This window comes from Myotis nattereri, assembly GCF_964212035.1.
Source record: "Myotis nattereri genome assembly, chromosome: 8".
In the NCBI taxonomy this organism is placed as follows: Eukaryota; Metazoa; Chordata; class Mammalia; order Chiroptera; family Vespertilionidae; genus Myotis; species Myotis nattereri.
The window spans coordinates 74466805-74492255 of NC_138083.1; the positions used below are offsets into that span (position 1 = coordinate 74466805).

Consider the following 25451-nt stretch of genomic DNA (forward strand, 5'->3'; position numbering starts at 1 on the left):
GCCCGCGCCATTGGCCGCGCCGCCCCGCCCCGGCTTTCCCATTGGCTGTCTCCTCCTAACGGTGGCGTTCGGACGCAGTGCCCGCCGCTACGGCCCGCCCCTTGACGTGCATTGGCTGCCCCGCGGCCCGGCCCCGCCCCGCCCCGCCCCTCCCCTCCTCCCGGGCAGAGGTCCAGCTCTGCTCGGGTTCTGGGGTTGCTTCATGGAACTTGATTTTGGTGACTCTGTCCTGCTCCAGGGTAGTCGTTCCTGCTCGGGCCCCGCGGAGCGCGGACCTCTTCACGGTCAGCTGGAGGAGCGACAGGCCCGATGGCCACGTGGGCCGGTGGTGGCCCAGGCAGCGGAGCCTGAACTGAAGCCAGAGAGCCTGGCCCCTGCCGTCCTAGCGCGCCCCCTGCCGGCCCGCCGTTCAAGGCCGGGCGCGATCTGACCTAGGCACTTGGAGAGGCAGGCGCCTGCTCCCCAGGGACACTGACCGCGGTGCTCGGGGGTTCTCAGAGCTTGGGAGTGACCAGCCATGTCTCCTGCACTAAATCATTCATTCGAAAATGGCGGGCTATCGTCATACCCCTCCTTTGATTACACCCTTAGGTAGCTTTCTCTTCTCTCACTTCATCGTGTTTTTGCCTGGCAAAACTCCAACCCCACTCTCCACCTACTTTCCACCTGCACCTAGTTGTGCAGGTTGGCTAATTGTGCTTTAAATTTATTATCTCAAGTGCCTGCTAGCCTACATTCCCTTCATTCATTCTACCGTTTCCTCTCTCTTATTCTTAAAATTTGCTTCCTATTCCACTGAGAAAAATAGAAGCGATCAGAGAGAACTTGCACATGCTCTAATCCCATCCTCTCGTCTCTGCCTACAGACTGGGCCTTCTGCAACTATTGATCAACAGTCCCCTCCATTTGGGCCCTAGCTGCCAGCCCCTCAACTACTAACCTGTATCACTCCAACCATTCTCTCCTCTCTCCAGGATCATCCATTTCCCTTCTTTACTGGTTCATTCCTATCAGCATTCAAACATGCTGAAATATTTTTCATCTTAAAACAACCCTCTCTCAACCCCACTACATTTCTTCCTCCCCATTTCTCTGCTCATTTTGATAACATAAAACCTCAAAAGAATAGTGTATATTCGCTATCTCCAGTTTTCCTCCCATTCTTTCTTGAACCCTGTCCAATCAAGCTTAGGCCTCCTTTACGCTACCAAAACCTCTTGTCTAGGTCATCAAGAACTCCACAATGCTAAATCCAATAGTCAATTTTTAGGCCTCATTTTCCATGTGTAAATGAGAGGGCATATGTACAACTGTAAAGTGCTTTCCTAAGTGTCACAGATTACCATTATTATTTAGAAACCAATAAACTTTTAAACTAGATGAATGCCCATTGTGGCAAAGATACCTCTGTTCTTCCCATCCTCTCCCCACCCCCAACCTGTTTATGAAGCTTTCCAAGCCCAAGTGTGGGGCCTTCCATGTGTCCCTGCTCTGCCATCCTGTGTCCAGAAAGGTCCAAGAAAGCACTCTTTCCATCGTCTTCTGAGATACCAACACATGTCTGCAAATGACAAAGACAAGGTCCGTGGTCTGGGACTGTGCAACCATATAACTTGTCAATGCCTCTATTGCCTGAGGGAAAAGTAAGAATAACCAGGGTCTCACCTGCGGTGCTGTTGTAATGTGAAGTAGTATATAGCATTTTACCTCCTCACTATCAGCTATGTGAGGAAGAGGACTGGGGTGGGAGGTAGGGAAGAGGATAGTGTACTCTCAAGAACAGAGCAGAACAGAGGGCAGCCCTATTACATAAAAATATGTCATCAGACAAACCTTTGAAAGTGTAACCAATGTTAATTCCAAAGGGAGCATTGACAGAATGAAGGTCATTCCCAATCATCTACCTTGTCTTGAATTCACCAGGTTTCACCATCCCCCAGTCTAGAAAGACATCTCCATGTCTGAGACCTCAGAGCTCCCTCTGCTCTAGGGGCCTGCTTGGCAGAGTCTTCTGTGGTGGGGGGCAGGGATTCCCCACTTTCTATCCCAGGCATCACCTCTTTGTGAATTCAACTCAGCACAGTTCAAGAGAGCTCACAACAATGACCACAGCCACACTTACAGATGTTATTAAAAGGAATTTAATAATCTTAATTAAAAACTCAACAGCGAATTCCGTCACAGGCCTTGGCAGCTGGAAGCAACTCCAGGGGCATGCCCCTTTGGGATGTGGTTGGGCCATGGTCTTAGACACGAGGCCCACCACTGCCGGATGGTGAGGAGCTACCTGAAAGTTACTTCAATACAATATCAAAGATCCTTGAGGATATTTTTTTTAAAAAAGTTTTAAATATATTAGACTCTCTTGATTGCCATTTTTTACACAAAGCTGCTGATACAGTATACAGAGTTTTAACTTTTTTTTCACATAAAATACATTTTTCTTAATTGTTCTCTGTACATCAGTGGCTTCTGGTCTGGTGAATTATTGCGGAGGGCTGGGGATCTTCAGACATTTCCTGGGTGTGCAGAGCCAGGCCCCGCACTATGGCACTTGCATGCCCATGGGAAGCAGGTCCTCTGGCCAACTGGCCAGCAAGAGATTCCTATCAAGGAGAGGGCTATAGCTTTTAGCAAAGGGATCACTTCTATGGAGTTATCCACTGACCACATGACCCTTTGCTCTTATGTGCCCTGGGGGTGGGGAGGCTGTCCTCAGGCTACAATAGCCAGAGTTAAATATAGTCCTTCTGAGCATCTTACAAGGAGCGCCTTCTGGGAAAGCAAATGGAAGAGAGAGCTCAAGATCAAAAAGTATCTGACACCAATAACCCAAATAGTCTTAAGTTACTACAAAGCCAACAAACTGTGGTGAGATAGGACAGGGGACATACCCTTGTTAACTTTCTAAACCCATTTAAATTGATCAAACAGTGCAGAGCAGTTTCATTGATGCTGCGTATCTGATGGAGAACTACATCCTGAAGTCTTTAGTAGACTTGAGTCTAGGGTTCACTCAGCTTCCCTGAGTTACTGGCCAGAAACTCACCAATTTTCAATAGTCTGGGGCTTAGGGTGGATTGAGAGCAAGGGCCAGAGCTCACGGTGAGCCACGTGGCACCTGCTCTAGAAGTAGCCTCCTTCAATCTGCCAGGAGCTGCCACTAGACCTGGATCTCAGCAAGAGCTGGGCATCTGGTCAACCTTGCCAGCATTCTTCCAGCTCCTTGATCCACACTGGCCCAAAAGAGAGGCAATTCATGAGGAAAAGCTTCGACATTAAAAGAGAAGCTCTTTTTCTTCCCATTATCCATTGGTGGAGCAGGAAGGTTGCATAATAAATAGCAAAAATGAGTAAGAGACAATGAGTTTTAAAACCTGAGATGCATTTGGCAGCAAATTCCAGAATCTTTATTCTTCTAGACACTGACCTCAAACTGCTATTATATAGTGCCTCCAAGATGTTGGCCTGAAGGCAGCTAGGAACCCTGAGAGCTCCAGATAGACTTGGGATGGTGTCTGCCTGGAACCAAGATCCAGCTTCTGCATTTAGTGGCAAATGCCATCGAGGGATATTGGACCAGGATGCAGTCACTCTATCTCAGGTTAATTGAATGGGCTGCTGCTGACACCCATGGTCCTCGAGGGATGAAAACCATAAAGAGCAGTCTCCTCATTCTATCTTGTCCCTCCGTAACTCCCAGAACCTAACATAGTGCCTGGTATGTCACAACTACTCAATAAACTACATGAGTGAATAAATGGATGACCTTGGCCCCAGCTTGTCCTTCAACACCCAAGAGACCTACAGGAAAAGTACCCCAGGTAGTTGGAAGCCCCAACAGGGAATGGTTTATCCCTGATTGAAAATATGAGCTTGTGCTCAAGAGTCTTTAGTTGTCTCCTGTTGGGGAATCAGTGGGATTCCCATTCCCAGCCTTCTGGGTAGAGAGGAACAGCCCAGGAGGCAGGAAGCAAGGAGGGAGGAGGGAATGGCCAGAGGGCTTAGAGTGGGCAATAAATGGCTCCAGTCTCTGTGCCCTGAGCAAACAGATCCAAAAACCTGCCCAGCTCTCTCTGGAGGAGTACGTGGCTTCTCTCGGCACTCCCCAGCTTACAGCTTAAGTTGGCTCAAAAGAATTTCAGTGTTAGTCTGATCTGAACACTGTTTTAAGGTATATCCCTGCCCTGCTCCGGCCATAGGCTGAGATGATGGAGAGCCCACTCCAAACCTCAGGGACATAGGAGGCATCACACAAACGCCTGCAGTCCCCTGACCTGCCCCTCCACCCAAGACTGGAACTGTCCTGGAGTTGGGGTAGGGGGCCTGGTGCTGTGACCCTCCCTGCATACAAGAGCCACCAGGGGTACAATGACTCTCCTGAGCTCTGTGCTCTCCTGCCCAGCTGCCCTGCTCCTGGGAAAGCATCAGCCAGGCCCCCTGGGAGCCAGCTCCCTCTCTGGGTTAGGGGAGTGGGCGGGGACCACAGTGGGGACTGGAACTTACAAACAGCAGACCCATTACTAAAGCTGTGTGGCACAAAGGGAACTTCTCTAGCCACACAGCCTCCTGGCCCAGGTGCCCCCAGAGAGAAGTTTTCATAGGTTCAGAAAGGAGAGAGTTAAAGGGAACCCATATTTGTCCCCCAAATTGCAGAATCTGGAACTAGGGGGCACCTTCAGAGCTCTAAGGAGGTAGTTTTAGGACAAATAAAAGGTGCACAGAGCAGGGAACAAACCTGCTCATTAGTTACACCAATGGGTTTTAGCTGAGCCATGGATAGTGCCCAACTCATGGGCGACAATTTGAAGGGGCTCATGAGAGAATGCAGTGGAGAGGTGATGGGCAGCCTGCCCCACCGGTGAATTGAATGGGTGGTCACATGGCTGGCTCCTGGCATGGAACAGGCTTGTGACCAACCTCCTCACCATCACTCTCTCCGGAATGCAGATCAGGGTGTTGGCCATGGGCACTGTGGATTTGCAGCCCTGGGGTGTCACCACTCCAGCAGGAACAAGCTGGGAGTCCCTGGGCCAGGCAGGAACTCACAAGGGCCAACTGGCAAAGCGGGGCCTGGGATCCTGAGCATTCACTCTAGGAGTGGGGACGGGGTGGCAGGCAGCAGCCCCTTGCTGTTCACTCTGATGGCTCAGTCTGATGAGGGCTGGCTGAGAAACTGCCAACATGAACTCGCCCCTCTCCCTGGAAAAGCCCTTCCCACTGAAGCTCCTCACTAAGTTCATTTTTTCCAACAAAAGCCAGTAAAACCTAATGATCATAACATTCTCCATAAAAGCAGCCAAATTCAGTTACCTCCTGCCTAGAGTTTTACAGCCTTAAATAGTCCTTTTATGAAACTCACTTTTGGAAATATTGCCTTTGTTACCCCCTCCACTTTTTGATGCTTTCATACGAAAACAAAATGTGATCTGGAATATTCCGGGAATAGAATAGCCTGGTTTTCCACCTTGGCCACTGGGCGTTCACACAACTAGTTCCTGGCATGGACAGGGATGTGGGAGCAGGTCTGTGTCCATTTCATCTACCCATGTGGGTTCATGGCTTCCTCTGGGCACAGAGCGGACTTCCTGCTCCTGTCAGATGTGGATGGTGGCCCAGATCCCAACAGGACTCTGGGCAGGACGATGGGTCTCAGCTTAGCAGGCCCCCTCCCCTGCTAAAGCCACATTGGCAGTGGTGATAAAACTCTGAGTCTTAACTTCAATCATTCTCTCAGGAATAGCTCACAAATTCTCTGTTCCACCTGCTTCCCATGAGCCCAGTTGTCATTTGTATACACGTTGATGAAGTGTGTGTGTGTGTGTGTGTGTGTGTGTGTCTGTGTGTTGATATGTGACATGCGAGTACTGGTCCAAAGAAGCCTCTATCAATAACAGAACTGGAATCCCAGCCCTCCCTCCCCCAAATCAGACAGCAGGGTGAGTCGGGAAGCCGCTAGGGGCCTTGTTTCTGATGGCAGACAATGCAGCAGGAAGCAGACCGTGGGAAGGGGTGATGCTACGGGAAGCTGGCTGCGAGGTGGGGTCAGCATTCCTCTGGAAAGCAGAACCCACCTCCCCCCAGCTGCCCTCTGAAGCCTTCCAGCCAGGGCTGGCCTGGATTCCAGGGACCCCTCCCCAAAGCATCTCTCTCCTCTGTCACAGGGAGACTAAGAGATGCGGCAGCAGCCATGGACCTTCTCTTCCATCTCCTCAATGGGAGCCTTGAACTTCAAGAGGGGGGGGTCTCCGCTGGTGACCGTGTAATATACCGAGGTCCCATTGCTGCTGTATGGTGAAGTTCTACCTCCGATCAAGGGGGCCTTGCCTTCACTGCTGCTCTCACCCGTCCTGGCCATGCTGCTGCCCAGGTGGGTGCTCAGGAAGGGGTGGCTGAGCAGCTTGGCTGCAGCCCGATGCCGCTTTAGCTCCAGAAGCGTCTGGGGGCTCTGCTCCTTGTAGCCACTCCAGGGTGGGGTGGCATCAGCCATGCTGGGGCTGCTGTAGACCATGGTATAGTCGGGCACCTCGTGCACTTTCCAGACATCCCCGTTGGACAGTGCATACTGGTAGGCGCTGACCGGAGCCCGGAGGCCATTCTCAACAGGCATGTCCATTTCACTTCGTGGGATCTTGGTGGAGAACTCAGAGAGCAGCACGGGCTTCTCCAGCCGGGGGTTCTGGGGGGAAAGAACGATGTTACCAGCTGGCAGAAGGCTCTGAACCCACAACCCACCTGCACCTCTGCTGAGGGCATTATTGTCTGGACCTGTCCTCCACCCATTTTCCCCACCTGGGTAATAGGATGTCCTTTTTGCTTTGGGGGAACTCACCAATCAATGTGTTTTAGGAGAGCTGACCAACCTCCATCCTTGACCCCAGGCCTGGATGGTCAACACATTTACCACAGGAATTGGTTCAGGGATGGGTTCTTGACTGAAACTGATTTAATAAAACTCAACCCTGGGACTTTTGCTAGAATGACTGGGAAAGAGAAGTTCTGTTTTTATAGCAATTGCGGGTGGTGAGAATGATACAAGTTGGGGGCTGGGTAGACACCATGTCAAAGGGCTGATGTGAAGGAAGACTGAAGGAGAGAGAGAGAATTTATCCTGATGATGTGTTTTGAGCCCCTGGATCCAGCTGGGCCAAGACTTTCCAGTTACAAGAGCCTGTAAATTCCTTTTTCGTGTGAGTTGACTTCAACTGGGGTTTTGGTCACTTGCAATCCTTCCTCTGTATTCCCAGCATATCTCCACTCGAAACAGCAGAGATTCCTACCCAGAGGTCCTTTATACCCAGAAATCCCTGCATAACTACTGCTGCCTAGAAGCTATAAATGAAAAGGTTGATATATTTGACAATAATGAAAATGTAAAGCCTAGCAAAAATCACCATAAACAGCCCAGCTGGTGTTGCTCAGTGGTTGAGCGTTGACCCATGAACCAGGTAATCCTGGTAGGGGATATGCAGGAGGCAGCCAATCAATGATTCTCTCTCATCATTGGTGTGTCTATCTCTCTCTCCCTCTCCCTTTCTCTCTCTGAAATCAATTTAAAAATTTATAAAGAAAGCAAAACTTTTAAAAATCACCATAAAAAATCAAAAGATGCATGACAAAACTGAAATGATATTTGCAACATATATGACCAAAAAGGGACGAATTTCCCAAATAAAGAGCTCTTAAAAGTCCACTTATAAAGGTTCTACTGCACAAAAGAAAAAAAAAATCAGCAAGGGACACTAATACACAGTTCACAGCAAAATACAGCCTGTAAATACAGGAAAAAATAAAAATATTCCATCTCACTAATAATTAATGACATAAAAATTAAGACAACAAGTTTTACCAACCACATTGATTGGTAAAGTTTGTTCTTACTCAGTGCTGGCAAGGGTGTGAGGAAATAGCTACTAGTCATGTAAACTGCCACAGTCTCTTTGGAAGTCAGTATCAATCACATCATCTAAAAAAATTTGTTTTTAAAGAAGAATGAATACTTTGCAGCAAGCCCATTTCCAGGACTTTGTTTTCCAGATACACTCCCCAGGAGAACAAAGCCTGAAAGTCATCATGAGGCAGGTGGAGAATTATGGCATGTCCTTGTACTGGAATATTCTTCAGCTAAGAATTGAGGCAGTCCCCATGTACTGGCTTAGGTTTCAGGGATCTCCAGGAAATGTATACATAAAAATAAGGCATCTGAAAGTGATTTGATTTCTGTCTACAACTCTCCTCTCCCCAGCCCACAAGCTTGGGGACCAGATGGAACAAAGCCTCCGTGTGCTCTCCCCATCCCAGCCCGCCGCTTTGATGGGGATTCCCTTACACAGATGCCATCACTCCTGCTGGTGAGACCAGCCCACATGTGACCTCCCCATTCACTGGGGAAGCAGGGTCCCACTGAGACGTGTGTACACACTATGCAACTAATCAGCAGACCTTGCATCCCTCCAAGGCAATACTCTCTAGGAATGCTTTCAGTTGCTCAATGTGTAGGGGAACCAACCTCCCCCTTCCTGTCCCCAACAATTCTGCTCTGGCCCCAACCCTTGGCCTCACTCAGCAGACACAGCCAGGCATGGACCTGAGTGCATCAATACTGAGTTGAATAGTGTCCCCCCAAATTCATGCCAATCCCACATCTCTGAATGTGACCTTATTTGGAAGTAGGATCTTGGCAGAAGGAATTAGTTAGATTAAGATGAATTCCCACTGGATTAGGGTGAGCCCCAATCCAATGACTAGTATCTTTCTAATAAGAGAAAACAGAGACACAGGCACACACACATGAGGAAGGCCATGTGAGGACCAAAGCAGAGTCTGGAGCCATGCTAGCAAAAGCCAAGGAATGCCTGAGCCATCAGAAGCTGGGAGAGACATGGAGAGGATGGCACCTTGCTTTTTAGACTTCTAGCTTCCAGAGCTGTGAGAAAAGAAAGGTCTGCTGTTTTAAGCTCCAAGTTTGCAGCAGTTTGTCACAGCAGTCCTAGACACCAATAGAGCATCTTCTTAGGAAAGCCGTCTCAAGCCCAGGGCCTTGGCTGCCACTGGGGCAGGCTGCTTAGAGGTCCTACCAGTACCCTATTCAGTTTTTCAAAAAATTTCTTCCAATCAGATGTGTTCTGGTAAACACAGTTCTTAACTTCTTGTTATATCCCCTCCACCCTGGAAGTTTCCGTGTCCTTAGCTCCCAGGGTGGCTGCCCTACTGAATCTCTTTTCTGGGAAGCACAGATTAGATCTGCCGGAGCACGTGCAGGCACACGGTGGTCACTCTCTCCCTGTCGATTATGAGAACCTAATGGGTGCCAAAGCTCCCAGCTCTGACTCAAACACACCCGAGGCTTGCCTCATTAACCACAGTAGCCACCACCATCAGACTGGATCTAGCTGGTTGAAGGGCCTGCCTAGCGAACCTCCTTCTGAAGGCTCTCAGATGAAGAGGCCAGACCAGGGAGGGGCCTGGTCCTCCTCCCAAGGCAGTGGCTGACACTGGGGCAGGGTATGAGGCCACTCACTGGGTCCTTGTTCTCCTGGTCTGTCCTGGTCTCCCTGATGTCCCCATTGTAAGTTGAGGTCCGCTGATCCTCTGCCACACTCCGCTGCTGCCACAGGATGGCCTCGCCCTCATACTCCTTCCTGTACAGGTTCGTCCTATCCGACAGGCTGGCTCGACGCACCACCTTCCTGAAGGGAGAGAGGGGGTACTGGAGGCTGCATCGAGGCACCACAGGCAGGAGAGGCATGGGGACCCCTAGCTGCCTGGCCCCTGACTCACCCACGGCTGCCTGTGCTGGACGTTCTCCTGCTCAAGGATGACTTGTGCCTCAGCTGTGACTTCATGATCACATCGTGCTTGTGTTTTAGCTCCAGCAGCAGGACCTTGAACTCTTCTTCCTCACACAGGTCTGAAAGAGCAGAGGCGTCTGTTGTGGGAGGCAGCCTGTGGCCCCTGGGAGCCCCCCAGACCAGAGGAGCTGCCCTCCCAACTGAATAAAAACTCCCGGCATTCTTTGGGGCATGCAGGGAGGGGAGAAAACAATGCCACCCTTATTTCCTGGGCTACAACCCAATCCTTAGAGAAGACTACGAAAGGGAAACCCAGGTTCCATACACAGTCACAACTCCTGAGGTCCCCAGTTATGATCGAAGGAGTCATACACCTTTGATAGTTTCCAATAGGATTTATCAGCTCTCCACTGACATAAGAAGTATCAATAGAAACAAGCAGGTGCCATGTAGCCCAAACAAGAAGTTATGCAAAGAAGCTGAAATCATATATCCCCACTACCTAATTCTTTCACTCATCTGTTTACCTCTTCAATGTCCCAGTCATCCATCCATAGGTTTGTCCTCTATCTATCCATCCTCTTATCCATCCATCTATATTTCCTACTTCATCCATACATTCATCCACTTTGCCATACATTTATCTGTCCATCCACACATCTCTCTGTCCATTTATCCATTAATCTATCATCCATTACTTTATTAATTCATCCATCTACACACCAATCCAGCATCCGCCCAACCATATATTCATCCATTTATCCCTCTACCTATCAAAAAGTTGATGTGAGCCTATGTGTGTACCAGGTGTTGTGCTGGACTTACCTATTGGCATTTCATCCATGGATGTCCTAGCACTGAGACTGGCCCCATGGGACACCAAGAGCTCTGCCATTTGCATCTGAAACACAGGAAGAAGCCCATGTTCCCACTGCCCAGGGCCCAAGAGGCCTAGGAGGTGGAAAGAGTGCCCAAGACCTCTTGGGATGTGACCCAAAGAATGGTGAGGAAAAGTTGACTCCCAGGAAAGGCTTTGAACCCTGGGGCCAGGAATCCTGGGATGCAATGGGCTGACACCACCTCCACTATGCCTGGACCAAGGAACAGAAGAAAACGGAGTCAGCTGTAACTCTAGAGTTGTCGGGTGTCTAGGGAGGGACTGCAAAAACTGCAATCAGCCCTGACTGGTTTGGCTCAGTGAACAGAGCATCGGCCTGCGGACTGAAGGGTCCCAGGTTCGATTCTGGTCAAGGGCATGTACCTTGATTGCGGTTATACCCCCAGTGGGAGGTGTGCAGGAGGCAGCTGGTCGATGTTTCTCTCTCATCGATGTTTCTAACTCTCTATCCCTTTCCCTTCCTCTCTGTAAAAAATCAATAAAATATATTAAAAAAAACTGCAATCAGGGTTTTATATCTGGGGAACAAATGGAAAAACCACTCAAAGCAGAAAGGCTGGGATTTCCTAATTTGGCAAATCTGATCATCATTCCATTAAACTACAGCTTGTCAAATGTTTTTGCAAACTCCCTGGGTCTTTTCATAAGTAGTCAACCCCTTAAGCAGGTCGTGTATTCTTCTGAGCCAACTGCTAGATCAAGGACAGCAGGCTGATCCTGTGCTGGCCTGCTCACAGCCCCCCGGTGTAAACTACCTGTCCCCAGAAGGCAGCCGCGTGCAGGGGCTCCCAGCCATCCCAGTCCTTCACATCCACGCGCACTCCGTGGTCCAGGAGGAGCTCAGCTGCTCGCAGGTATCCGTTGGCCCCAGCTACGTGCAGCTGAGGGAGAGGAAAGAAAAGGGCATTCCCTAAGGGGGGCAGTCCCACATTTGGAGGTGGGATAGCCCTCTCCCTAACCCACGTGTAGGATCATTCTTGGGGCCAGTAGAATGGCACAGAATGAGGTAGAAATACCAGCCACATCGCAGAGAATGATTACATCTGCAATATGGACCTGGAAGGTAAGGCAGAGAGGTGAGCTCTTATACCCTGTGGTTGGTCTTAGAGCTCCTGTGGTGAAGGCAACAGCATTTACTGAGTCCCTACTACATGCTGAGCCCTGTGGAAGAGGTCTCAGGGGTCCAATACGATGGTTTTAAAATATGTTTACAAATTCTCTGACACAGCTTCCAAAGCAGGGGTGGGGAACCTTTTTTCTGTCAACGGTCATTTGGATATTTATAATACCATTCAAGGGCCATACAAACCTATCACCTTAAAAATTAGCCTGCTGTATTTGGTCCAACATTTAATTAACTCACCCCTAATGCCTTGGCAGGCCCAGACCAAATGATTCTGTGGGCCTTATAAGTCCCCTGGGCTGGACAGTCCCCACCCCGGCTAAGGGATGGAGTTAATTTCTCTCCCCTCGAATGTGGACCAGATTGAGTGACTCGCTTCCAACAAATAGGATCTTGTGAAGGGCAGTGTGTGATTTCTGAGACTAGGTCATAAAAGGCGTTGCTGTTTCTACCTTATACTCTCTTGGATCAATCACTCTAGAGGAGGCAGCCATCATGTTGTAAGGACACTCAAGGAGCCCTAAAGAGAAGTCCCAAGGAGGTGAGAAACTGAGGCCTCCTGCCAGGAGCCAGCACTAACTTGCCAGCCACCTTAGGAGTGGATCTTCCAGCCCCATTCAAACCTTCAGATGACAGCAGCCCTAGCCGACATCTTCACTGCAGCCTCATAAAAGACCCCAAGCCAGAGCCACCCAGCCAAACTGTTCCCAATTCCCTGACCCACCAAAACTATGTGAGATGATAAATATATCATATTGTTTTAAGATGCTGATTTTGGGGTAGTTTGTTATGTAGCCATAGTAACCAATATATCCAATATGGGAAAGCCTCATACTAAGGCTCCAGTTCTTCTACCTGACACCATTCAAGGCCTCTGATGGTGGACGCCACCTTAGTTGCCCCTTTTGTTCAATCTCCAAGAAAACACATAAAATACTTAGCACATGATGAACACTCAGGAAGTGATTAACATTCTTAGAAAGCCCTAAGTGATCACAAAGCACACCATGGGATGGATGAAGGACAGAGAAGGAGATGAGGCAGAGAGAAACCAACTTCCCAGCCAATAGAGGCGAAAGGAAGCCAGCAGAAGACTGGCTGGGAGGAAACAGAGGTCTCAACCGTAGAGGTGTGGGTTCCACCACGTGCTGGCCCACTTCCGCCCTGGCTGGTCTTGGTTCTGGCCCATGTCCTCACCAGCGTGGCACCATGGGCATCGATCCAGTCAAGGTCCTGGCCCGCTGCGATCATACAGTGGATGTCTGCAATCATCTGCTGCTCGGGAGCCGCCCGCATCTCGTTGATTTTCTCTTGAGTGATGCCTGCAGGGGGAGGGGGATTTGGTCAGCACCCCAGGCTTAGGCCTCAAGGTGGGGGAGGGGAGGAGAGGCAGATAGGGAGGGCAAGGTCTCTGCACCCCAGGGTCTGCCAGTCAAGGAGGTAGACAGACATGCCCATAGATCATTGTGTTCCAGGCCCAATGAACACAAACACGTGCTAGCCCATAAAACAAAGGCCGCTCCTGCCTGGCACCCAGTAGGTACTGTAATGATATCAGTTACTATTGTATATGCTGTTCTTCTACCTGGAAAATCCTACCATCCACATACCAACCTCTGACTGATCAAATGGCTGGCTCCGTCTTATTCTCTAGGTCCGGCCCAGATCACCCTGTCTGACCAGGGTTTGTTAGTTTCTTTTCATCTCGCGCACAGTTGTGTTTGTAGCACCTGGCACAAGGCTCAATGAGTTTTTGTTATGGGAATGACTCAATTAATGACTACACAGGGGTGGGCAAAAATAAGTTTACGGTTGTTCGTATGGGAAGTAATACAGTAAGCCATAGCCAGTTTGGCTCAGTGGATAGAGTGTTGGCCTTCGGCCTGAAGGGTCCCTGATTCAATTGTGGTCAAGGGCACATATCCAGGTTGTAGGCTCAATCCCCAATAGGGGGCGTGCAGAAGGCAGCCAATCAATGATTCTCATCCTTGATGTTTCTATCTCTCTATCCCTCTCCCTTCCTCTCTGAAATCAATAAAAAAAAAATTTTTTTAAAGTAACACAATAATAAATAATATAAGAATAAACTCTGTGTTTCACACACTCACAACTACAAACCTACTTTTGCCCACCCATGTATAACTATCAAATGGAGAGTTGAATAAATTGGAGTGGAGGGACGCAGAAAGACATTTTAAAGCCTGAACCTCTCGCTAAAATGTTTAAGTGTTATTGGCAGCTACAAATGTTATTTAGTGAGAGAGTAACATGCTCTCTAAAAAGATCCCTTAATCAAACATTCTTGGATAGGATTCAGGGGAGATCTGTAAACTAGAAAGGAGAAAAATATACATGATTATTTTTATTAAACTTTAAGTGAAATAGAACATTTCCTTCCATTAGAACATAGGCAAAACCCACAGTAGAATGAGTGGTGCCTGTGACGGTCTCACCAACAGAAACAGTAGGTATTTGCGTGTCATGTTATCTGATTGTTTCATGAACCAATAAAATTGGTAGATAACACATTTTTAAATATGTTGGTAGTTTTATTTGAATATAGTTGGTTTCCTTTATAATCCTACTAGAGGCCCGATGCACAAAATCCGTGCAAGGGTAGGCCTTCCTTCCCCCAGGTGCCGGGCTTCCCTTGCAGCCCCAGCTTCATCTGGAAAGACGGAAGGACATCCGGTCTAATTAGCATATTACACTTTTATTATTATTGATGATTCTGGTAACTGAATTTAAAGATATCATTCTGAGAAGGGGTCCATAGATTCACAAGATTGACACAAAAACTGTTAAGTGCCTCTGCAGAAGATGAATGGTTAAAGTCTGGGTGCCAGGGAATGGACACAGCAAATCAGCGGTTATTCCTGGGATCGGGGAAGAAACACCTGGCAGGGCCTGGACAGGACCCGGGGCTGCAGTCCAGGGTCTGGTTTGAGATTCCTTTCTGAGGAGGAGCTCAGAGTCTGTATGGGAACAGGGGCAGGTCTCTCTGATTGCTACATTTGTTTCCTCTCTGAGGCTCATTTGTGACTGAGAACAGCCCACATCTTGTTTACCCGGCCCCTGGCAGCCAGCATGGTGCCTGGCAGGCACCGGCGAATGTTCCTGACTTTTTATTATTTTCCCAAGTGGGACTATATCTTTATTGCGAATGTTTATTGAATTGTCACAGCTGACGAAGAGGAGACGAGGCCAGCTGAGGCCGCCCGCGTGTGGGGGTGACACAGAGGAGAACAATGCCTCCCTTTCGCACAGCATGTGTCATCATCTTGTTAATCACACAAGATATTAATCTTAATAACGGGGACCCATCCCACTTCCTGAGCACTGGCGTGAGCAGGCAGGTAGTGGCAGCTTGCTAACGTGTGCACCTGCGTTGGTTTAAGAGACGCTCGCTGCAACGCTACCCTGAGCCCACTTGGTAGCATGTGCCACACTCTTTTTAAAAAATTTTTTTAAAATATATTTTATTGATTTTTTACAGAGAGGAAGGGAGAGGGATAGAGAGTTAGAAACATCGATGAGAGAGAAACATCAATCAGCTGCCTCCTGCACACCCCCTATGGGGGATGTGCCCACAACTAAGGTACATGCCCTTGACCGGAATCGAACCTGGGACCCTTCAGTCTGTAGGCCGATGCTCTATACACTGAGCCAAACCGGTTAGGGCATGTGCCACACTCTTACCCTGGTACGCCATGCACGTCTCGATGACATCCAGGGTGGGCTCATCCTCGCAGAGATCATACGGCATATTCCCATCGGAGTTGACAGCGAGCAGGTCGGCCCCACTGCAGAGAAAGGGCCAGGCTGAGGGCCAGGTCGGTATGAGGGTTGGTCTGTCTGCCTCTGTCCTCTGGCCTCACATCCACTACCCCGCTGTGCATCCAGCACCCACCACCCCAGCAAAGTGCACCCTAGCAAGGACAGTGACTTCAGCATCCTGGGAACCCCAGATGCAAAGAGGCTAAAACCCTGGGAGAGTTGTCCCAACAGACCTCCCCCAGCTTCCGGCTCTGGTGAGCCAGACAAATACTATATAGTTCCACTTAGATGAGGTACCTAGGGTAGTCAAAACAATAGGAACAGAAAGTAGGGTGGTGGTTACTGTTATTGTTAACGGGAAGATGAGTTATCCAGTTTGGGAAGATGAGTTCTAAAAATGGATGGTGGTGATGGTTGCCCACGAATGTAAATGTACGTAGTGCCACTAAACTGTACACTTAAAAATAGTTACAATGATAGATTTTATGTCACATGCATTTTTACTGCAATAAAATCTAGGGGTGAGGAGAGAATGAAGGGAGAGAGAGATAACGAAGAGGAACAGAATGGAAAAGACAGAGTGAGACCAAGAGTGAAGGAGAGACAGAGATCGAGAGGAAAAAAATAAAGGCACAGAGAGATGGAGAGAGAAAATGGGAATTGGGAGAAGAGGAGGAGAGAGGGAGAAACAAAGAGAGGAAGACACAGAGATGAAACCAGGATTCGGGGAGAAAGAGGAAGTGGCAGGCACTGAGAGACGGAGGAAGAGGCAGAGAGAGAGAAAAAGAGGGAGAAGGAAAGAGATGGGGGTAAGAAGAACGTGGAAAAAACCAAAGGCAGAGGGGAGGCTGATCCCGGGGAAGTGAGGGGCACGTACTACTGAACGAGGATCTTCACCAGGTTGATGTGGCCGCATGTGGCCGCGGCATGCAGCGGTGTCCACAGCTCGTTGTCCTTGGCGTTCACGTTCGCACCGTGGGAAAGGAGCAGCTTGACAATTTCCTCGAAGTTGTCGATGCAGCACTGTGAAGGGGACACAGGCAGGGTCAGCTCGCGGCAAGGCCCCAGGCCCCGGTGGGGACACCCTCAGTTCCCCTCAAGAGGCCACGAGAAGGACAGTGGACTCAAACTGCCTGAGATTGAATCCAGCTCCAGTATTATATGCTGTGTGGTCCTGGGCAAGCCACTTAACCTTTCTGAGCCCGCTTCTTTGTAAGTTAATAATATATAGGATAAAAATATAAAGATAATATTTTTTATATAGTCAACCATAAAAAGCTTTGAAAGTGTTGGTGGAATGAGACACATTTTTGCTCTATTCACCGAGCCAAGCCGGCTAGGGCTTTGAATGAGGCTTTAAAACCTTTTCTTTTTAGCCCTAGCTGGTTTGGCTCAGATAGAGCATCGGCTTGCAGACTGAAGGGTCCCAGGTTCGATTCTGGTCAAGGGCACATGTCCAGGTTGCAGGCTCCATTCTTAGTAGGGGGCATGTAGGAGGCAGCCAATCAATGATTCTCTGTCATCATTGATGTTTCTCTCTCTCCCTCTCACTTCCTCTCTGAAATCAATAAAAGTATATTTTTTTAAAAAAAACTTTTCTTTTTAATTCCAGAAGCCTTTCTTTCAATGAAATTGTATGGAGAACACTTAGATAACCAATAGATCCAAGCAGGGCTGCAGGGGGAGGGGAGGAAGCTGGGGAGTTTGGGGGTTCCCCTTCTCAGAAGTGGCCTCTAAGGGGTGGCCCTAGATCCATCATAGTTTGAAACCGCTGACTTAGGAATATCTGACTCAGGAGCTCAATTCATGGGGAAACCCCAAGTATCCAACCCTCCCCCGCAAAGAACCCAGCTCAGTTTAAAGGCTGGAGGGTGGGGGAGGTCCTGAGATAGTCCTTGCAAGGAGACAGCCATGTTTGTGCTTCTGCCTGCTCACACGTGGGTCAGCATCAGAGAGAGGGAAGGTCAGGAGCCTGCAGCCCTCACATAGACTCAGGGGCCAGCAGTTACTGGAGCCCCTAACTCCAGAGGCAGAGAGTGAAAGATTCCAAGGGGACAGAGAGGCCTCAAGCCAGGGGATGGGCAGGAGAGGCGAGGACAGAGGAGGAAGACAGACTGCAGGAGAAGTCTGTGGGGGACTGTGCTCAGCACTGCCCATCCGGGTGAGGGCGTGGCCTTCAGTGCAATGGGAGCTGTGGCAGAGGTATACTTGGAGGTAAAGCACAGCCAGATTTGTTTTTTAAATCCCTCCTCTGGTTGCCTGTGGAGAACAGATTGCAAGTGCTGCTTCTTTGGGAAGAGGAGGGACATTAGGAGGTAGGTTGAAATTGCCCAATTAGGATGATGGTGGCCTGGCCCACAGAAGTGACGGTAGGTACGTACGGGGCGAAGTGACTGGATGCCAGCAGAATGAGAGGGGCACTTGTGGGAGCCATGGCCCCAGGTGGGTGCGGGAAAGGGGATGGAGATGGGTCAGCACCACAGCCCTCACCCCCACCTCATGGAGCCAAGGCTCAGCGCCAAAACATGTGGGAAAGGAACAGTCATTTACACAGATGGTGCCAGAAACCCAGGTTCTCCTTTTGTGCCAGCCAGTGTGGGGTTGGCTGGGTCTGAGGCATCTGTCCCAACAGTGGGGCACAGGTAACCCAGTGAGGCCGGGAGATCCTCAGGTGGTGAGAAGAAGCATGCAGTTGTGCGGTGTGGCCGGCAGAGGGAGCCAGAGGCACCCAAGTGAGGTGGCGGGGAAAGGCGAGGAGCCCCAGGCTGTCACTGGGAGATGTGTCAGGGGAGCCCGTCCCCAAGAGGAGGAGCAGCCCAGCCCCTGGGGTCAGGGGATAGGAGGGCCAGAGATCCCACCCTTAGGGGCTGCAGAAAACATGAGGATGGGAGGAGGGAGCCTCAGGTTGAAGGGGGAGAGGATTGTACACCCAGAATTGCAGTCCAGGAGGTAGAGCAGCCTGAACCTGGGAGACTGGTCTGAGCTAGCACTGGGTTGGGGTTGGGGTTGGGGACTGGACGCAGGGATGCAATGGTGGGCGGAGGGGGGGGGGGCATGGCAGAACCTGCAGGCCTTCCCTCCTGCATTCCCCACGGTGGGAAATGGCACCTGGCAGTTGGATGGCCCTCCGCCCCCTCACTGCCCATGCCCAATCTACCACCAGGTGTGGATCCCATCTCCTCACTGATGCCCCATCCCACTGCCCTGGCCGAGGCTTCACCACCTCTGCCCGCCTAACTGCCGTTCCCCTTCCACACATCCTCCGCGGGGGAGAGTTTCCTCATTAACCCAGGCAGGTTGCTCTCAGTTGCCAAGTGAAGGCGCCCTGTTGCCAAGTGAAGCAAATGCGCACTCCTCTGCAGGCACGGGAAGCTTTTCCTAATGTGCTCCTTGTTGCACTGGAGCAACAGTGACAATAACAACGACAACAATAATGACAGCCCGGCAATAGCAGCAATAACATGCCACGTCGTCAATAAGAAGAGCTGATGTTTTTGAGGAGGTACCAGGGCCATGAGCCTTGCTAACCCCTGGCCATGCCTTGCCTAGTTTCATCCTCAGAACAGCATTTTGAGGACTCGATAACTGCTATTGCTGCTGGCCGCCACACTGGACATTGCAGATACGCAGAACATTCCATCATCATGGGAAATTCTATGACACAGTGCCGTGCCTGAGCCTCAGTTTCCTGAGCTGTAAAATGGGGATAATATTTCAGAGGTTCATTGTGAGAATCAGCCCACACGTCACATAAGTGAAGTGCCCTTTACAGAGAAATGAACATGTGGCAGATTCTAATAATAATAATATCTAATATTTATCCAGTATCAAGGGATGTTCACAGGGCTTTTATTTAATCCTTGTAACAACCCAATGAGATGGTACTTGTTATTCCTCTTTTACAGATGAGGAAAGTGAGGCACCCTGAAGGGACAGGAGGAGAAGCCTAGAGGACACACAGGAGGCCACTGGGCTGACGGATGAAGGCGGAGACTTGCCCCTGGGGCTGATGGGCAGGGCAGGGGTCAGTGTCCATCCACCTCTTCCTGCCCTCATAGGGAGATGGAAGGCTCTCACCAACCCAGGCTTCCAGCAGCCTGGCCTCCCAGCTGCTCAGAAACATGGGCCAGGGCCCAGGAAGGCATCAGTGTGTTCATTCACTATGTTGGCATGCACATATTGAGCACCTTCTGAATGCCAGCATGGGGAAAGATGCTGAGACACACCAATGAGCAAGTAACATGGGCTCTGCCCTTGTGTGGCTCAGAGCCTGGATGGGGGGACCAATATCAAGTGATCACACTAATGCAGCGGTTCTCAACCTGTGGGTCGCGACCCCTTTGGGGGTCGAACGACCCTTTCACAGGGGTCGCCAAAATACATCCTGCATATCAGATATTTACATTACGATTCATAACAGTAGCAAAATTACAGTTATGAAGTAGCAACAAAAATAATTTTATGGTTGGGGGTCACCACAACATGAGGAACTGTATTAAAGGGTCATGGCATTAGGAAGGTTGAGAACCACTGCACTAATGGCTAAAATGATAAATAAAAGGGGTGCCCGGGAAAAAAGAATGTGTGTATAACAACACAGCTCTCAGGGTCATGTGTCAGCTGGGGATAACCAGTGCAGGGGGGGGGGAAGTGTGGTAGGGATCAGTACTGTGTGTGCAAAAGAACCAAAAAGCCATTTGGCTGGAGGGCTCATCAGGGGCCAGGCCTCCCGGGGCCTTGCAGGAAGACACCTGAGCGCTCTGAGTAACACCAATACACTTTTGGCTTCAGCATCCCTGTGGCTGCTGTAAAAAACGAATCATGGCAGGACCAGCTAAAGGCTGGGGACCAGTTAGGAGGCTGAAGCAGCATCCAGGCAGGAGATGACCGCCGACAGCCCTTCCCCAGCCGGAGGGGCTGAACCCATCACGCCTCCCTAGAAAAGATGTTTCACGGCTAGAGCTCTTACGCAGATCACAAAACCCCTCTGCCAATCACCTTTGTCAGCAGGATGGTGCATGCCACGGTGGGTGTGAACAAACATGCTTCGTAAACTGTCACACTCCAAACAAATTTGCTTTGTTTGCCAAACCCTTTGCTGGGAAGTGAGGATGCAGTGGACAAAGGCTCCCTGTCCTCAGAGGCTGCGCGTGAGCGTGCACAGGGGCTCTGTGGGCATGTCTGCAGCAGACACACACATCTCTGAAGCAGACAAAAGCCTTTCAAATGGGGCAGCTGCGGCTCCCCTTCCCTCCCTCCTCCCTGTGGGTTCTGGGCAGAAAAAGGCAGGGAGTTGGGGCACCTGTCCAGGTGGGAAGCAGGGAGCTGGGGACATCGGCCTTACCTGGTGCAGGGCTGTGAGTCCATCCTCGTTGCACAAATCAGGGCTGACTTTATTCTTCAGGAAGTAGCGCACTGCAACAGAGGGGACAGGAGTGAGCGTCCCACTGCACACTGGGTGTGGAGTATGCAGCGGGGCCCAGGTAAGACCCACTCTCCCAGGCCCTGACACAAAGGGCCTTGTTTGTTTATACTGCTTTGGGCACTATAAGTAGACCTGAGTCCCATCACCAACTGCTAAAGCCCTTCCACGGCTCCCCACTGCTCTAGGAACAAAGTTGAAAACCCTCACATTGGTTTTTCCCTGCCTGCAGCCTCCATCTTGCACAGTTCCAGCGGGCACCTCTCACACCCTGGTCTACAAGACTGGCACCCCGGAGCAGTGCAGTGCTCAGCACGCACTGTACACAGTGCTCCTACCTCCTCACCTCTCCAGGCTCCAAACACCTTCCACAATGGTCTTTTGTCAGCTACAGAGTCACCATACTTCCTCTGGCCTCCGAGCTTTTGCATAGCCTGTTCCCACTGCTTGGAGGACTCAAGCATCCATCCATCCACCCTCATCCATGCCTCCATTTTTAGCACATGTGTGTGCACGCACACACACACATGCACACACACACACATACCTGCACACACTCCTCATCCTTTAGGTCTCAGCTCAAATTCTCCAGATAGGGGCACTCCCCCATTATATACGGCCACCGCTCCTATGCATCTCGTTTATCACCTTATCACAATTATAGTCACATAACTAATGATGGGCTTCGGTTCCGTCTGTCATAGACACTAAGCCCCAAGAGGGCAGGGCAGCGATGGCACTCACTGCTCTTTCCCTAAGGCCTGACACAGTAAATCCTCAACCACCCTCCCAGGACCCTGACCTCATCAGCAGCCCCCTAGCTCATCCGAGGACACAGACTCTCCGTCTCTGAGCCAAGCAGGCCACCCTCTGGTGCTGACCCCAGATGGCTGCAGTCCGTGAGGCCCTCCTGCAGTCATACATGACCTGGTAGCTGGTCCCAGCCTAAGGGCCATGAGAGGAGATTATGGCAAAGCCACTGATCGCTAAGGCCCAGCCTGTCCATGGGCCTGTGAGGGTGCCCTGGGCCTGGCGATGCCCTTTGGAGAGTAGAGGTGGCTGTTATGTCCCTGTCCAAGAAGGTCCTATTCACACAAAGCAAGGTTCACATCCCATGGAGTTGGGGGTGGAGCAGGCTTCCTGTCCAGGAGATGCTCTTTGAGGCAGACATTAAGGTTCAGCTGCCAAAAGTAGCCTGTGTACACGGTAATTATTGGGGTGTTCTCCGTGCTGAGTGGGAGCCCAAGACATGTAATTACTCCAACGTCAGGCAGTTATTTTCAGCCCAAGAGGTGGGACTACTCACTCTATCTCTAAGGAGCCCTTACTACTCGTGAGCCAAGGTCCCCTCAGTGGTTCCACTTCTGCGCTGGCTCAGAGCCTGGCTCTGGACACAGCTCCTGAAGCAAAGACCCCACCACCCCGGCATGGTCAGGCTCTGCTGCCTCTGGGGTTTACCAAGAAACATGGTTATCCTATCACCAGTGTCTTCCTCCTGAGCCCTGCCTATGCACCAGGGCACTGCAGAACCTCTCTCTTTCATGGATTCACGTCTCACTGTTCCCCTTATGGAGAAGAGGAGGAGACGGAGGGTCAGGAAAGTGCAGCTCACAGCCAAATGAGGCCAAGTGCAGGAAATCAAACCTTCTGATTTCAGAGCCCAGGCTGATGAGCACAGGGCTGCTCCGCTCTGCCCCTGAGGCGAGGAATAGGAACCAGCATTGCTGGAGCCCTGCTGAGGCTGGAGCCCTGCTGAGTGCCAGACCTGTGCTGAGAGCTGGCGTGGGGCGGAGGGTGGCTGGAGAATGGACAGCAATGACCTCTCCTTCTTAAGCTTCAGAGGCCCTCGGGTCCCCAGGTCCCTCTTCTTGTAGATAGAAGGGCTTAGGGATCCAGAAACAGAATTAAAAAAAACACTGCCCTGGTCTTTCAGGGCCATATTAATTGTAAATTGGCTTCCTCTCACTCTCTCCTCGAATCCCTCTTGTGGCTTCACGTGGGTCTTAGAATGAAATTCAGAATCCTTCTGTGGCCTTCACTGGGGTCATCAAACTATGGCCCATGCACCAAATCTGGCAAGCAGCCTGGTTCTGTAAATTAAGTTTTATTGGAACACATCTGCATGCATTCATTTACGTATTGCCTATGACCGCTTTCTTCCCACAACAGCAGAGCTGAGTGGCCACAGAGACTTACGGCCCATACAGCCTAAAAGATTCACTCTCCTGCCCTTACACAAAAGGCTTGCAGACCCTGGTCTTCTGGGCCCTGCATGGTGTGGTCCTGCCCACAGGGCTACCACCTTGCATAACTCCAGAGGAATTATGCAATCGGCATGTGGACTGCTTGCTCTGGAGCTGTGCAGTGCGCAGCCTGCTCAGCCCGACCCAGCCAGCCTGTCTCCCTACCTCTCCAGACTCATCGCTTGCTCACTGAGCACCTTACACAGTGGAGGAAACTGGCTTGGCAGGGTCTAAGGCAGTGGTTCTCAACCTTCTGGCCCTTTAAATACAGTTCCTCATGTTGTGACCCCAACCATAAAATTATTTTCATTTCTACTTCATAACTGTCATGTTGCTACTATTATGAATCGTAATGTAAATATCTGATATGCAGGATGGTCTTAGGCGACCCCTGTGAAAGGGTCGTTCGACCCCCAAAGGGGTCGCGACCCACAGGTTGAGAACTGCTGGTCTAAGGCGTCGACTGAGGCTCAGGGAACACGAAGAGAGGGCATGCTCTGCCCCTCAGACAGGGTCATCTACCACTTCTTCTCGTTGTCCATCCTCAGGTCTGCTCCCTGCCCCCAAAGCCCCAGCTCCCAGGCTTGGCCATCAGTTTGGCAGAGTGACCCATCTGTTCTCAGGCATTTGCTTAGTTTTGGCTTCAGGCAAGTTATTCCTCCTCTCTGTGCCTCAGTGTCCTCATCTGTAAAATAGGGTCACACAGCACCTCCTTTGTGGGGTTGCTATGAGGATTAAGTAATACAACACCTGAGAGCTATTACTATCATTTCTTTTAGAAATAAACACATCCACTGCACTCCTGCCTGGCCCCACCCTGTGCTGGGAGCTGGGAATATAACCACTGACATCTTGCATTTCCCAAGAGCTCTCAGTGTGGTTGGAAAAGACAGAGGCCATCTCTCTCCAGGGGACTCTGAGCAGCTGCTGACTCAAGGACCACAGTGAAGCCACAGTCGATGTCTCCACTCCCCCCACCCCCCGACCCCCATAGAGGCAAGACCCCACAGCAATGGCAAAGAGGTGGCTCCCGCTCTCCTCCTGTGCATTCCAGCTCCTGGCGCCAACCCATCGCTCTGCCCACACCTCCCTGGCAATCTGGCTGGAATCTGGGCCAAGCAGGGCCATCTGCTCCCCTCCATCTCCAGCTGTAGAGAGTGAAGCTGAGCAGGCCCATCTCTGCAGGAAGCTGACGGTGGCTGCCTTGGCTGGGAGAAATCACTGCTGACAAGCTTGTGTTTTCTTTGCAACCTGCCCCACTCTGCCCCACAGAGTAGACTGCCTGACCTCCAGCTGGTCAGTGCAGCCACAAGTGTGGTTCCCGCTCCTGCCTTGGGGGAATGGGGACAGCAAGACAGGTGTCTGTCCCTGGAGGTGGACCTTGGGCAATCTACACCTGCTGGGGGCACCCTGGGGTTGAGCTGCTGCCTCCAGGCCATGTGACTTGCACAGTCATGTTCATGGGGTACCCACCCACTAAGCCCTCCTCCCTTCCCTTCTCACTTCCCTTCCCACCTGGCTCCTGGCTCCCAGCAATGTGGCCTCCAAGGCACTGCAAGTCCCTGCCTCCCCTCAGCCCCCACCTCTCTCCCCAGTCACTCACTGATTCAGTTACAATGGCTTTTTTCATTTCCGAAAACAAAACAAAAAACTGAGCTCCTCAAGGCCTTTCCACACACACTCTCTTCCCATTCTTAAGCCAGCAATCTCCTCTTCATCCTTCAGATTCCAGCCAAAATGGCACCTCCTCTGAGAGGCCTTCGCTGATCACCCTAATCTCAATTGAGCTGCCCGAGTTATTCTCTTCCACAGTACCTTGCATTTCTGTTTCATAGCAGTGCCTCTCAGAGTTTGTAACGACAGGGTGATTATTAGTATATAAGAATTACATAATTATTTGTTTAGTTTTGGGGGCTCCATGAGGGCAGGGACATGTCCATCTCCTTGACTGGTGTGACCAGTGCCCACCAGGAAGCCTCAAAGATGGAAAAGGAACTAGAATGGATTTCGTACATAAATGAGCAGCAAATACCCATCCCTGCACCTGCATTGTCAATGCAGCCAGACCCGGCAGCTGATCGGAGGAGTCCTTCCGTCCCACTCCCAGGCCCAGGCACCTGCCATTTTCTTCTTGCCCAGGTCCCAGTCCTCACTTCCCCTGCCCTGGGCCCTCGGTTGTTCCTTCTACCACCCAGCA

The 25451-nt window shown here is 50.6% G+C and overlaps 1 protein-coding gene across 1 annotated transcript in view; it reads right to left on the reverse strand.

The window, feature by feature from the left end:
• Window positions 1-2125: 2125 nt before the first annotated feature.
• Window positions 2126-25451, reverse strand: part of PPP1R16B (protein phosphatase 1 regulatory subunit 16B) — a 96349-nt gene continuing 73023 nt past the window's right edge. The window contains exons 3-11 of the mRNA XM_081097800.1: window positions 20934-21004; window positions 16467-16612; window positions 15512-15615; window positions 13010-13134; window positions 11445-11570; window positions 10617-10692; window positions 9781-9910; window positions 9521-9689; window positions 2126-6679 (exon numbers count right to left, since the gene is read on the reverse strand). Coding sequence (XP_080953926.1) covers window positions 6170-6679; window positions 9521-9689; window positions 9781-9910; window positions 10617-10692; window positions 11445-11570; window positions 13010-13134; window positions 15512-15615; window positions 16467-16612; window positions 20934-21004 — 1457 coding nt within the window. The 3' untranslated portion in view covers window positions 2126-6169. The remainder of the gene's footprint in view (window positions 6680-9520; window positions 9690-9780; window positions 9911-10616; window positions 10693-11444; window positions 11571-13009; window positions 13135-15511; window positions 15616-16466; window positions 16613-20933; window positions 21005-25451) is intronic.